We start from the raw sequence: 14,924 nt of genomic DNA on the forward strand, positions 1-14,924 counted from the left end.
GTGGATGGAACTGGAGCCTATTATACAGAGTGAAGTAAGCCAGAAAGAAAAACACCAATACAGTATACTAACACATATATATGGAATTTAGAAAGATGGTAATGATAACCCTATATGTGAGACAGCAAAAGAGACACAGATGTATAGAACAGTCTTTTGGACTCCATGGGAAAAGGCGAGGGTGGGATGATCTGAGAGAATAGCATTGAAACATGTATATTGTCATACATGAAACAGATCGCCAATCCAGGTTGGATGCATGAGACAAGTGCTCAGGGCTGGTGCACTGGGAAGACCCAGAGGGATGGGATGGGGAGGGAAGTGGGAGGGGGGGTCAGGATGGGGAACACATGTAAATCCATGGCTGATTCATGTCAATGTATGGCAAAAACCACTACAATATTGTAAAGTAATTAGCCTCCAAATAAAATAAATAAATTTTAAAAAAAAGAAAGAAACCCTCGGTTCCGAAGTTGACTGAGCATCAACCTCTCCAACTAAGGCAATATACCTTTAGGAAGAAAAAATGGTTTCTAAGGATAGTGTTTTATTTTAAATTAAAACTTTTAGGTTTCCTGTGAGATGCTGCCTCTCGTTTCCGACTCTTTGTGACCCCATGGACTATAACCTACAAGGCTCTTCCATCCATGGGATTTTTCAGGCAAGAATACTGGAGTGGGTTGCCATTTCCTTCTCCAGGAGATCTTCCCTGACCCAGGGACTGAACCCGGGTCGCCCGCATTGTAGGCAGACGCTTTACCGTCTCAGCCACCAGGGAAGTCTGAGATGCTGCATAGGTCATTAATTATTCAGTGCTGGTTGGATGTCTTGTCAGAGTGCACTTCTACTAAAAACATGTACTCTCTTGGAAAATCCTTCATTAACATGCAATGAATAAAACTGATCTATGTTGTATCCACAAAAAAAACAAAAACAAAAACACAGCTTAGTTTTGCTGATCTTTTCTATTGTTTTTATGATCTTTATTTTATTGATTTCTGTTCTGATTTTTGTTACTTTTTTCCTTCTGCTATCCTTGGGATTAGTTTGCTCTTTTTCTAGGTCCTTGAGGGCTAAAGAGATCAAGAGACCAATAAGTCTCTAAAATACTGTGAGCACCACCAGTGCTCAAGTTGGCCATGTTCCATACAGGCTTAGGATAATTATTCACAGTTTCTTAAATCTTGGATTTTGAAAAAGTCTGGATTTTATATAGATAGCTTAGCATCCTTAAAGGTTTCAATAAGGACTATCAAGATTATCATCCTTATTTTTAAAGGGCAAAGAATATAGACTGCTTTGGAGAGGGGTAATCATCACACTTTGCTTATACATGTCAGGAAACAAATTACTGAAAAAGTCAACTAGGAGAAAAAATTCTCCTCAAATATTCATGGGCAGTTTTATTTTTTCTCTAGGAGTATTGATCTCAATCTGGCTAAATCTCATTAAAAATACCAATAAAAACTTCCTGGTAAATAAATGCAAGCAATACTGTTGTTTAGTTGCTAAGTCATGTCCGACTCTTTTGTGACCACATGGACTGTAGCCCACCAGGCTCCTCTGTACATGGAATTTTCCAGGCAAGAATACTGAAGTGGGTTGCCATTTCCTTCTCCAGAGGATCTTTCCAACCCAGGGATTGAACCCGCATCTACAGATTCACCTGCTTTGCAGGCAGATTCTTTACCACTGAGCCACCAGGTGTGATCCAAATGCAAGGTAAACGCAAGGCTTTCTAATAAATTCTCACTTTCTTTTATTAATTCATTCAAAAAACCATGCTGCACTCCTACATATTGAAATGACACAATGAAAAGACTGATTGTCCCTATTAGAGAGTTTGCAGTTTAGTAGAGGGCTTCCCTTGTGGCTCAGCTGGTAAAGAATTTGCCTGCAAGCAGGAGGCCTGGGTTCAATCCCTGGATTGGGAAGATCTCCTGGAGATGGGAAAGGCTACCTACTCCAATATTCTGGCCTGGAGAATTCCGTGGACTTTATAGTCCTTGAGGTCGAAAGAGCTGGACACTATTGAGTGACTTTCACCTTCAGAGGAGATAATGTATTTGCATAAGCAACTATATTAAGGAGTAAAAGACATAATAGGGATAACAACAATTAAGGGAGGAAAAAGAAAGGTTACTTTGAGGTTTAAGGAATTAACCCGAAGTAGGTCTTAGCTGAAATAGACCTTGAAGAAGATTCAGAAAAGCAGAGCTAGCAGGATGAGAGAGGGAGCCACAGACCAAAGGAATAGTCTGTGAAAGGCAAGCATGCAGGGAAACAAGAGCCATGCCTGAGAAAGTGCTCCCAGGCATGAAAGATAATGGTGGTGCCGATGGGTGGCAGGGGGTTTCAGTGGCAGGTGGTGAAAGCATCTAAAATGAAAGATAGGCTACATGTGTGAACAGAGTTAGTTTGGGAATGAGAGTTCAATGGCTGGGTGTGTCTGTTTGAGTTGAAAGCCTCTCCCTAACTCTTTCATTAAACACACAACTAACCTTCAACTGCCCTCTTAATCTCAGTTCAACTTCCAGTATTTCAAAATCATCAAACATAAAGAGGTAGTACCCTGAAAGAGGGTCTTCTGTTCAATGTTAGGAGACTAACTCCAATTACAAAACTCTGCAAATGTCCCCAAAAGGGAGCAAGATAGATTTATAAATCACTAGATCTATTAAGTTATGCAAATAATAAATTCACAACAAGCTGGCACACAGCTTTTTAAAAAAGTGTTTTTGAAACTTCTGAGAATTCAGAATTAGAATGCCAAAGTGTTAGCAGATTATTTGATGAAAGAGGCCTTAATCTGCCAGGGAAACATCTTTAGGGGGTCTCCAGAAAGCAGGTTCATATATAAACTCTATTCAGCAATAAAGTTTACATTCATGTTTCTCTGATTTTCCCTGTTTTAAATTCGTTTGGCATAGGAACTTCTTAGCCAGTCTCTGTGCCCCAGTATTTCTCAAACTGTTTTCCTGGCTACATGGATCACCTTAAGATTTTGGACTTCACAGCAGGCCAGGCTATATGGATCGCGTGAGATTCTGGACTTCACCCCAGACCCAACCAATGAGACTTTACAGGGACAGGTCCTGGAATTTGAACTATAGAGAAGAAACTTCTATATTTCTGTGATTACAAAAGTTACTTCTATCTATATTCTTCCTGTGTTATTCTTTTATCACCTGCCTTCTCAGACACCTGAACTATTCATAGATGGAATGGATACTAGGGCTGGATATTCTTCTCAGCGGGCGCTTTGCCAGATGAATGATGTCATCTGGAGTCAAAAACTTAATCCAATACTTTCACCAACAAGTCACAAACAGCCAAGGGATTTACTGTGGGTAGAATTTCAGAGGATAACTACAAACCAGACTTCTTTAAATGCCTAAAGAAATTAACTTTTATTTCTTTTAATATTGGTCACTTTTCTCCCCTTTTATTTTGGTTAGCCTTTTATTTTCTTTTGTATTTCCCCCAGATACTGAGTAACAGGGCTGGCTCTGAGTACCACAAGAGAAATGATTAAAATAATATCACTCTTACAAAAACATATCTTACCAAACAATTTCATTTCTAACATATGAACCCCACATTTCTTCAGCCCATTTAAACTTTTCTTATCTAAAGTCAAATAAGTATATATTCTGGATACAAGCAGATATTTCTCTGTTTTCTAAATACTGCCTTGGATGGAAAGTGTAAAAAATATATTACCAAATATATCTTTACAAGTTTTACACTTTAAGTCAATCAACTGTTTATGCTATAACTTATTGTCATATGTTCTTTGATAGAAATTGAAGTAAAATGTACGTTATATATAACAAGGAGGTTGTGTGATTGACAAGAGATGAATGTAAAGACCAGACCGAAACCTACATTTGAGTCCCATTTATTAATCCACATGATGCTAGGGAAATTCATACAATGTCTCCAAGTATCAGTTCTGTCTTCAAATGAAATAAGAATCAAAACTATCCTTATTTCATGGTTATTATAAGGAGTAAGGGAGATCATGTATATTTTGTTTCCTAATTAAACTTTTTATGAATGCCTGATAGTGCTGTCGTAACTTGTTCCTTGATCTCTGAAACCGTCTTCTTTTTATTTTCATTAAGAGTTAAACTTTTCCTGTCTCCTCCTTAAGGATTTAGGACATAGCTTTTTCACAGTCGGCTCATCAATCAAATATGAAAAGCAGTGCCTGGATTCAGATGACACTGGTCACTAGGGTATACTGGAAGCCAAAATCTACATGTGATAAGTCACAGCATCATTGTTGTTCAGTTGCTAAGTAGTGTCCTATTGTTTGCAACTCTATGGACTGTAGCATGCCAGGCTCCTCTGTCCTCCACCAGCTCCCAGAGTTTGCTGAAATTTATGTCCACTGAGTCAGCGATAGATCTAACCACCTCATCTTCTGTCACCCCTTTCTTTTGCCTTCAATCTATCCCAGCATGAGGGTCTTTTTTCCAATGACTCGGTGCTTCATATCAAGTAGGCAAAGTATTGGAGCTTCAGCTTCGTCGTTAGTCCTTCCAATGAATATTCAAGGTTGACTTCCTTTAGGATTGTCTGGTTTGATCTCTGCAGTCCAAGGGACTCTCAAAAGTCTCCTGCAGCACCACCATTCAAAAGCATCAATTCTTTGGTGCTCAACCTTCATATGAACCAACTCTCACATCTGTTCATGACTACTAGATAAACCATAGGTTTCACTGTATGGACCTTTGTCAGCAAAGTGATGTCACTGCTTTTTAATATGCTATCTGCATTTGCCATGGCTTATCTTCCAAGGAGCAAACATCTTTTAATTTCATGGCTGCAGTCACAGTCTGCAGTGATTTTGGAGCCCAAGAAAATAAAATCTGTCACTGCTTCCACTTTTTTCCCTTCTATTTGCCATGAAAGTGATGGAACTGGATGCAATGATCTTAGTTTTTTGAATGTTGAGTTTTAAAGGATCTTTTTCACTCTCCTCTTTCACTCTCATCAAGAGACTCTTTAGTTCCTCTTCATTTTCTGCCATTAGAGTGGTGTCACCTGCATATCTGAGGTTGCTGATATTTCTCCCAACAATCTTGATTCCAGCTTTTGATTCATCTAGCCTGGCATTTTGCATAATGTACTCTGCATATAAGTTAGATAAGTAGGGTGACGATATTCAGCCTTGACGTCTTCCTTCCCAATTTTGAACCAGTCAGTTGTTCCATGTCCAGTTCTAATATGATGCTTCAGCAGGTGGTTAAAATTCTACTTAAATAGACCCAAAACAGTAGCTTTCCTTCTACTTCCCCACTGACATAAACTGAATTACACAACTTTGACCTAAACCTGCAAGACCACCTTACCCTTTTTTCCTCCCTTGCCCACTCTACTAGGGCTCACAGTCAACAACAATTAAAAAATCGTTGGCTCTTTCCTAAATCTCTAATACTTCTTCCCTGCAGCCAAAGACCTGCAAAGAAATCTGAGACCTGCAATGCCAGGATAGGGGTTAACCTGATCCACTGACAGGCTACTACCAAAATATACCCAGCATTTTATATGTGTTTAATCTTTACAATCCTATGAGTAGCATATCAATATCTTTGTTTTAGATGTTAGGATACTGAGGCTCAAATTGACTCAGTAACTTTTCCACAGTCACCCAGTTCATGAGTAGCACAATAGGTTGGCTGCAAACCCAGAACTAAGCCAGGGTTCTCTCCACCCCCTCTCAAGGACTCCCTCTAGATCCCATCTCTGCTCTGCATCATTCTGCTTCACTTTCTATGGAGTTTTAGGAACATAATGTCTAGCATCAGCATATTAGAGTCACCTAGGAGATTTTTACAACTACAAATGCCTAACTTTCCTCAGGGTCATTTATAACCAGAACTCTGGCAGAGGCACTCCAGCATCTTTAAGTCTTTTTTTTTTTTTTTTTTCCTGCAAATGATTCTGTTGCATTGTTAGATTTAAGAACCACTGGTTTAAATAATGATATTACTCATGCTAAACATTTTTATATTGCTTTAAAATTTAATGTTCTTATTATAAAATATCTTATTAACACATAGTTTCTTTTTATTGTGATAACAGGTGGATGAGACATTTATAGATTCGGCCTTGAACAAGCATTATATCAAGAACCAAGTAGTGAAATTGACGTATGTATGCTTGGGCAAAGGTGACTTCATGGTCTAGAGTAACCAAAAGCACAGGACACAAAAACCTTTATACACTGTTGCCTCTACGAGACTGACTTTTGGCCAGGATTTCTTATTAATATGATTGCAACAACAGTCTCAAGATATAGAGGTGACCATCATTTTGTAAATGCAAAAACTGAGACTCTGGGAGATTAAGTGAAATGTTCAAAATTCCCCAAGTGACAGAACAGGAATCAAATCCCATCAAGTGATGGTAAGGCCTGGGACTGCCAGAAACCAGGGCCTTGAGAAAACCCAGCAGCATGTCACTGCATGCACCAAATTGCATTCTTTCAATATATATGTCATTTCAAAAATATTAAGGAGCCAAAGTTGACTACAAAATGGGGTCACAAGTCTTTCCTGGATTGAACCCCTAGTGACAGGAGGCATGCCCAAACACAAATAAATAAACTTGAAATAAATGTTGAAATAAATTTCCATTTGTGGTGGTGGAGGAGGAGACTCATATAGGCTGAGAAATTGCTCAGAGGTTTCAGTTGTCTTATTTGGAAAGTTCATAGCAGAACATGTATGTAACAGATACAAACCTATGGGCCTGTGTGACTCATCTTCTTTAAAAAAAATGAGAATATTCAGATGGATATATTTGAAGGAAATAATAATCAGTTTTCTTACCAATAATCTAATGCCCTATTGGTAGAATGACTCCAAGTTTCTTACACCTTTACCAAGTAACTAGGTACCTCCAGAAGGATTTTATGATATAAATTCAATACATTTTATAACACATCTAGGAGAGAAAAAGCATGTTTTTGCTGAAACTGTCTAGATTTCATGCCCTCCATTTTCAAATTCTGACTTGCCATAACATCCTAGCAAAATTATCATAGCCTTATGCACTCCTTTGAATGTGTATTCATTATCATTTTGTAAGCCTTTGTGTGGGTGCACTCCACCTGGTAAACAATGTTTTCCCTCTGATTTAAGAAGAGGGAATATTTGCCAATTTGACATAAAATTCTGATTATTTATATCTTCACATTCCAGAGCCTAAATGAACCACAGTATATAAAATCCCTTCAAATTGATACCATTTCCTCTTTTTTAAAGTCAAAGGATTCAAGAAAATAGGGCTCTCATGCTTATAGCTTCGATCTTTTGAAGTGTAAAAATAAGAGATGTGGCAGATCAACATATAGGTTTCCATTTTGTAAAAGACTTTTACTGTTTGATTTTCATACTTTAAGCATATATGAAAATTCAGCCCCTCAAGTGAAGGGGCTTAAACGTGTTTACATGAAAAAAGTTCAAGGAATTGGATATGCTTAATTTGGAGAATACTGAGAGACCGAGAATATCACTGTCTTCAAATATTATACATGGAAGAGAGAATTGATGTTTTATGTATGTCTGAACTGGTAGACATAATCCTATGGAGTGGAAGCTTTAGGGAGCTATGTTCAACTCCAAGTGAAGAACTCTCTTAAAATCAAAGCTGACCAAAGAGAAATAGCCTCTTTAGGGAAGTAAATTTCTCATCATTTTAATTACTTGCTGGGGTGAGATGACCACTTATCATGGAGGCTATAGAGCTGATGGAGGTATCACATGAGTGACAGGTCAAAGATACCACTGAAGCTTTTTCCAATCTTCAGGGTTTATGATTTTGCTGATAACATTTTAGTGTCTGAGTCTTATACAAATACTATAACAAGCCTTCAAATTAATGGGAAAATTCACTTAAAGCAAAAAGAGAACATGAAGAGGGAACATATGAAAAAATCTTGAGTCAGAGTGACATAAATGAGTAGCAATATGAGATAATCAACTGTTGACACTTTCAATTGAGGCATAATTCAAGGGAATAAAATACAAAAAAAGAGTGTAGGATAATACTGGATGTATTCTTTGAACAAGTACATTTCTATTCTGTGTCATAGTCCAGAGGAAGATGGGACGACAGTAGATATCATCATGGTGTTTCAGTTCCCCTCTGCTGAGCCAAGTGCAGTGAGAAGTAGGAAAATCCGCAGCATCTTAGATGAGAAGATAAGGAACACCAGAGTTTTGCCAATAAACACCTCATCAGTTGAAGTTAATGGTAAGTAGGTACCTTTCTACATGACGTGAAGTTCTCTATTAAGTCCTTTTTATGCCTAATCATAAATTTATTTACTATTATTTCCATTCCAAATAATAGCTAGAATTCAGATGAAAAAAATATTCAAGTTAAAAAAGTGACTTTTAAAGGTTTTATTATTCTCTGATGAAAGCATATCTGAAATTAGTCAAGTAGCTCTTCCTATAGTAATTGACTGGCACTCACCCTGAAATAAAAGCAAACCTTTACCACTAACAGAGTTCATCTGACCCAGCCACTGCCTCCATGACTAAGCAAGTGAAAACACCAAGTGTTAAGCAATGGCTGTTTTTCTGTTTCAGAAACATAAACCCAGTTGCTGCCCTTTAGAAAGAGGAATAGTTTCTGTGAATAGTGAAACTGTGAAGTTTGTGTTAACCTTTTTCCTGTGGGCATTTGGGAAAACGGTAAACTAACTTTGGCGCCACTAAAGCTATCTTACAAGTAATGAATTAAAAAATCATGAAACTAGAAATTATAGGAACCATTATATCATTATTGCTTCTTTAAAAGAAATAGCTTTTATCAAGGTCCTTCTCTATGCCCTTTACATGCAGCATTTAACTTCTTTATTCTTATGAATTAGGCAAATTCATCTTTAGAGATGTGAAAGAGGGGCTTTAGACCTTCTATCTATAGTGAAAGGACTCTGGTAACTAAAAAGGGCAAAGATTTAGCTAAGGACTCCAGTAATTTAAAAGAGCAGAGATTCAAGTCTATTGATAGATTGCTAATTTCTTGAGAGGCTTTATGGCGGGGGCGGGGAGTGTTCTTTGGTCAAACACTTTTTAGAAATGCAATCTACAGTATTCATCTCTTAGAAATTCACCCCTTATATTAGCATACCAAAAACTCTCAGGAGTCCAATCAGACAGAAACCTGTTTGAAAGTGAAAGTGAAAATCACTCAGTCAGGTCCGACTCTTTTCGACCCTGTGGACTGTAGTCTGCCACGCCCCTCTGTCCATGGAATTCTCCAGGCCAGTATACTGGAGTGGGTTGCTGTTTCCTTCTCCAGGGGATCTTCCCAACCCAGGGATCGAACCCAAGTCTCCTGCATCACAGATGAATTCTTTACTGTGTAAGCCACTAGTGAAACCTGAAAACCTGTTTACCCCTGTTCATTAAGCTGCTTCCACAAGCATCTATTCCTGAAAGACAAGTACAGATTTCCCCTTCACATTCCAGTGGAAACCAGACTTAAGAGTCACAGAAGAGAATCAGAATAAGTGTGATTCATATCAGACATGAAACAGAAAGCCCTGCCCTTTCAAGGGTCTGGCTGACTCTTTAGGAGGAAACCTGACCAGGAAATAAAATCTGTGGGAATGGGATGGGCAGGGGTTTGCTGATGAGACAAAGAGTCAGTTAATCAGGAAATGAACCTGAGGACCTCTCCCAACCCAGGAGGGAAGAACCTCTCAAGGGCTTAATCCGCCTTCTTTGTTTTTTCCTTTATGGAGAAACAAATGAATTGAGGTTGTGAAATACTGGAAGTTCTGATAAGTTACAAGATGTATTCTACATAATTTTAAATAACCAGTTAATTTGCAAGAAACTTAAAAGCCTGAGCTATCTGAAACCAGAAATGAAGCATGAGGTGGTCATTGGGTGTCTGGGCGTTTTATTTCCTATAGGTTCAGTCTGTGACCTGTAGTCTGTTTTAATGTCTATAGTAGATTACAGGGCAGGACGTGCTGATGAAGAACCTGATTTGAGAGTTACCTGATTCTAACTCCACTGAGTCACTACAGGACTACCCAAGTTCTGTAAAGGACTTGTATTTACAAAGTCCACCAAAGGACTACCATGCCTTTTCCTCCACTTTCTCATCTATAATCTTGCAATGATAATATTTGCTCTTCCTGAAGTCACAGAAATATCAAGAATATATACAAGAAAACAAAAAACATAATATTGAACATATAGGCTATTAGAAAGTTAGAAAATTGTGCATATACTTTGGAAACCTGAAAATATTAATGCAAATAATTGGTGGTAGAAAAAACTAGAAGCCTGGAGGTTTCCAAATTTCCAAATATGAAAAGAGCAGCGTTTACTAGCACTTAGGAAAGGCTCGCTCGGTAGAAAACTGATTCGAATCCTCAAGGCAATCCTTGTAGACAAAAAAACTGCTCTCCAGCAATACTTAATTTGGGGGATTTCAAATGAATGGAAAATTGCAGAAATTCTAGACAAAGTCTAGAAATAACCTTGCAGCCCCAGATTTATCCATAATCTGGCAACTATCTGTGTTTTGGTTTGACAAATAACTGTGTGGTGTGCGCCTTCCTGTGATGGGATGTCAAAACAAAATTAATATTGACTCCCTTGAATTGCAAATGCCATGACTGTGGAAAAGCAGCTCCTCACCCATGGGCTGTTGATGTGGGAAACATAGAAAGTAAAACCATTTTGTCAAAATTGGTAATTTGCAAAAGTCAGTCACTTGTATATGGGCAGTTTACCTCCAGGTATAACCATTCTGTCTAAAATTCTTTCCTCAAAAATCCAATGAAACTCCCAACTACTACACGTACCCTGTTTTTTCTTGGAAAGGGCTGAGTTGCATCTTGCTCAAGCTAAGCAGAAGAAGCTCTAATTGAAGAATTATAAACTTATATCATTGTAATGCATTACTAACATGGGGCATATTCAAATAACCTCATTTTATTTCACTTCACTTTATTGCACTTCACAGATGTTGTGTTTTTTTTTTTACAAATTGAAGGTTTGTGGCAATCCTGTGTTGTCAGATGATAGTTAGCATGCTTTAGCAGTAAAGTACTTTTTAATTAAGGTATGTATATTGTTTTTTAAAAACAATGCACACTTAATGGAGTACAAAATGGTGTAAACATAAACTTTTAAATGCACTGGGAAACCAAAAAAATTTTGACTGTGATATTTGCCTATTGCAGTGGTCTAGAACCGAACCCATAATATCTCCAAAGTATGGCTATAGTTTTAAAAAATAAAATAAGAAATTTACTACCTTAAAACTACATTTGACCAAAAATTGAGTTTCTTTTATAAATAAAGACTGAGAATCTGTACTGAGAAACTGATTCTTCACTATATAATGATTTAGGCATGCCTTTTATGAGTTTATTGGATATTCTCAAAAGCTTCCACTTTGTGTAGTTCATCATCATTAGTTTCCCAAGTGAAATTTATAGAAGGTAAGTGGAAAGAAACATTCTCATTGTGCATAATGAGAAGTTCAATGTAGAGAATATGGGTCTGAGACACATGGTTTTATACAAGTAAAACCATCCATCCTCATTCTACATATTAAGCCCTTTTGTTTTGAAAACCATCCCACTTTTCATGCAACCATTCATCAAGTTAACTTTAAATGTTCGTATTTCCTTTATTAGGTTACCAACTTTGTTGGAAATGACAGAATTTTATCTTAGATTCTGTCCAATAATTAGCCTCTACCAGTATCCAGCAGGTGTTTGATAACAATATATAGTAGTTCATTCATTCCTTTGGGGGGGGGGGACATTTTGATAATTTAAGAACTGTGTTTTAGAAGTATTTTAACTACAGTTTATGTGGTAGTTTTCAAAGTTTTGTTTTTTTTTCAACCTTAAACCCTTGCACCAAAGAAAGGCTTAAGTGAAATCTCAAACAGAAGAGATAAAAGCAGACTTGTTTTCATTGAGGCTGAGTTTGAACCTAAAGACTCCATTAGTTGCTCCCTCTTTCCCTACTTTCTCTATATCCTTAAATTAAATCCAAAGATTTATCCTAAGCCATTGGAAAGCCACTGCTCCGTATTACTACAAACAATTTGTGGGTTTTGATTATACATATTTGAGCCTTAATCACTCACTGCTTACTGCCTGTATGTGCTGTGCTTAGTCACTCAGTCATGTCCCACTCTTTGCGACCCCACAGAATGTAGCCCACCAGGCTCCTCTGTCCATGGGGATTCTCCAGGCAAGAATACTGGAGTGGGTTGCCATGCCCTCCTCCAGGGGATCTTCCCAACCCAAGGATTGAACCCAGATCTCCCGCAGTACAGCAGAATTCTTTACCATCTGAGCCACCAGGGAAGCCTAGAGGTTGCCAATAAATCTCTACAAAAACCATACATATATCCTGTTATATCAGCTGTTTTCCTGACTCATCCATAAGCTCAAATTCAGACTCCATTTATAATGAGTATTCTCTGATAATTTCTGGTCATTGAGACCAACTAGGAGAATATCAAATTATCATTCTTTGTTCTATCTTGTTTTTCAGCAATGAGCTCATCAACAGGGAAGCTAACTGTCCAAGCATGTAAGTCTAGTTAGTTTATAAACACAAGTTCCATTTCCATCTCAGAAAGGATAATATCTTCAAATATTAGCTCATAATTTCCCACTCATGTTCCACATTTTCTTTTGGAGAGAATAACAATTGTGTAAAAAATAAAAATACTTTTTTTCTAACTCTAAGACCAACCATTTTGTCATCTTCATCAAAAATATTTTACATGGTGGAAATCTAGGAGCAATTTGAAGAAATTTTATATTTCTGATTTGGAATAAATGGACTTGCCTTGATAATTTTTAAATGCTACTAATTTTGCTTTCTACTGAGAAGTAAAATAATGAGAAAGTGAGAAATGGGAAAGAGATAGACCCCTTTACTTGGGATTGTCTGTACAATTTACTGATCATACTCTTCTTCATGGTTGACAGCAGCTCCACTCACTCACTTCATATCATCATTTGCTTCATATCATTGTGACCTAAATTTTGAAAGAATTTTTTAAAAGTGGTCATGACTTCGAGAAAAGGTGTTCATTCATTTTCATCTCTCTTGCAAACATACTATATATTTTTACTCATTCATTCAATAAATATCCTTTTAAAATCTACCAAGTGCCAGAAAGTGAATACAAGTGTCACTAAGACATGATTCCTCCTTTAAAATTAGGGCTTTGAATTTAGAGGAAGACATAAATCAACCAGGAAATGTTAAAAGAGCGTGATAAATGCTATGGCAGAGATAGTGCAGTGAAAGTCAATCCACAGAGTCAGCTAACCTGACTTGGTCTTGTGGGGTCTGAAAGTGATCCTTGAGACAGGAGAAAGGAAGGACCACAAATCAAGTGACAAGTGGGATGAATGTCCTGGGCAGGGAGAATAGTATGTAAAAACGTCTTTAGAAAAGCAAGAATACGATCACTTCTTGTAAATGAAAAATGTCAGTGTGGCTGTAATATAGGATTGGGGGTTGGGGACATGAGAAAGGGGTGTGATTAATAGTCATCAAGGACCAGAATCACGCTAAAACATTTCAACTTTATCTGGAGGGCAATGAAAAGTCACTAAAGGGTTTTAGACACATCAGAAAGGCCACCCAGGTTTCAGGGTGGAGAATGGATTGGAGGAGCAACACTGGAGGCAAGGAGATGATCAGGGAAGCTGGTGCAGTCCTCCCTCTGAGAAAAACAGTAGTCTAAACTAGAGATGGCAGTGACAGGGATTTCTCAACAACTGACCACAGTAGGCGTGTCATCAGCACCAGTGTCATCAGCACCAGTAAAGTGAATTTCCTCTTTGATACCTAAATTTTTGGAATAAAAATTGAATCTACCATATTTTCTTTATTAGCAGCATGCTTTATTATTTTATTATTATTTATTATTAAACAGGCTTCATTCTTAAGTGGGATCCTAAGCAGCAAACTAATCTCTGATCTGACCTGACGCACATAATACTTACTTATCCCCACTTATAGTGAATGTGATATTTATGTGGAAACATAGAATCCTCCACCTTAAAGAGTAAGAGACTGGTCATGATGCATTAACCATGCCCCTTTAGGAACTAGTCACTCAGAAAAATGTATGAGAGAAGGAGTTCCAAGGAATTGGCAATTATTTCTCTGATCAGTTCTTCTGTTGAGGACTTTTATGTCAAAATAACATGGTGGGATCACCTAAAACTAGGAAACAATAATCTTAGTAGGAGCTCCCAGAACATCTTGGATAATTGACACTGCAAGTCCTCAAGACACACACTTTGTGGTGTGTCAATACTTTTCAGACTTACACAGCTTCAGTGGGCAATGTATATCCATTCTATAAAGAGAGGGACTGAGCAAAACGTCAAGGAGGAGGAAATACAGAAGGTGGATATTAATATTGTACATGTTTATATGATGACAGATGTAAACATTGCACGGCAGCACTCTACTAATTTCTCTGTATCAAGAGTTATAGAGACATTTCTTATCAATTAATGATCGCATCTCTTTCAGGTTGCGGTAAACGAGCTGTTCCATTAGTAAGCAACAGAATAATGTCCGGAGAGATCGCGGGCAAGGCTGCCTGGCCTTGGCAAGCTTCGCTTCAATATAATAACATACATCAGTGTGGGGCCACCTTGATTAGCAATACTTGGCTTGTTACTGCAGCACACTGCTTTAATAAGTAAGTGATTGATGTTAACTCACTGCTACTACTTAAAAAACCATCTGAGTTTTATTGTCTTCTGAGTAATAATCAACGTCCCCAAGTATTGCTGAGGTACAATAAGAAAAGCATCTTTCACGTCTTTTTCTAAAGTATAGTGTTGTACTTGAACTTATTTGGAAAGTTTGTAGGGGTAGTAA

The 14,924-nt window shown here is 37.6% G+C and overlaps 1 protein-coding gene across 2 annotated transcripts in view; it reads left to right on the forward strand.

Annotated features, from left to right (window-relative positions):
• TMPRSS11A (transmembrane serine protease 11A) overlaps positions 1-14,924 on the forward strand; it is a 42,273-nt gene that overhangs the window by 16,294 nt on the left and 11,055 nt on the right. Inside the window, exons 3-5 of one of the 2 annotated variants that reach the window (XM_070458007.1) lie at positions 6,094-6,161; positions 8,108-8,268; positions 14,571-14,742. In XM_070458007.1, coding sequence (XP_070314108.1) covers positions 6,094-6,161; positions 8,108-8,268; positions 14,571-14,742 — 401 coding nt within the window. Of the gene's footprint in view, positions 1-6,093; positions 6,162-8,107; positions 8,269-14,570; positions 14,743-14,924 lie in introns of those variants that run through there. The other variant, XR_011484533.1, reaches the window with a different exon arrangement.

The sequence above is a fragment of the Odocoileus virginianus genome, chromosome 29, assembly GCF_023699985.2.
Source record: "Odocoileus virginianus isolate 20LAN1187 ecotype Illinois chromosome 29, Ovbor_1.2, whole genome shotgun sequence".
In the NCBI taxonomy this organism is placed as follows: domain Eukaryota; kingdom Metazoa; phylum Chordata; class Mammalia; order Artiodactyla; family Cervidae; genus Odocoileus; species Odocoileus virginianus.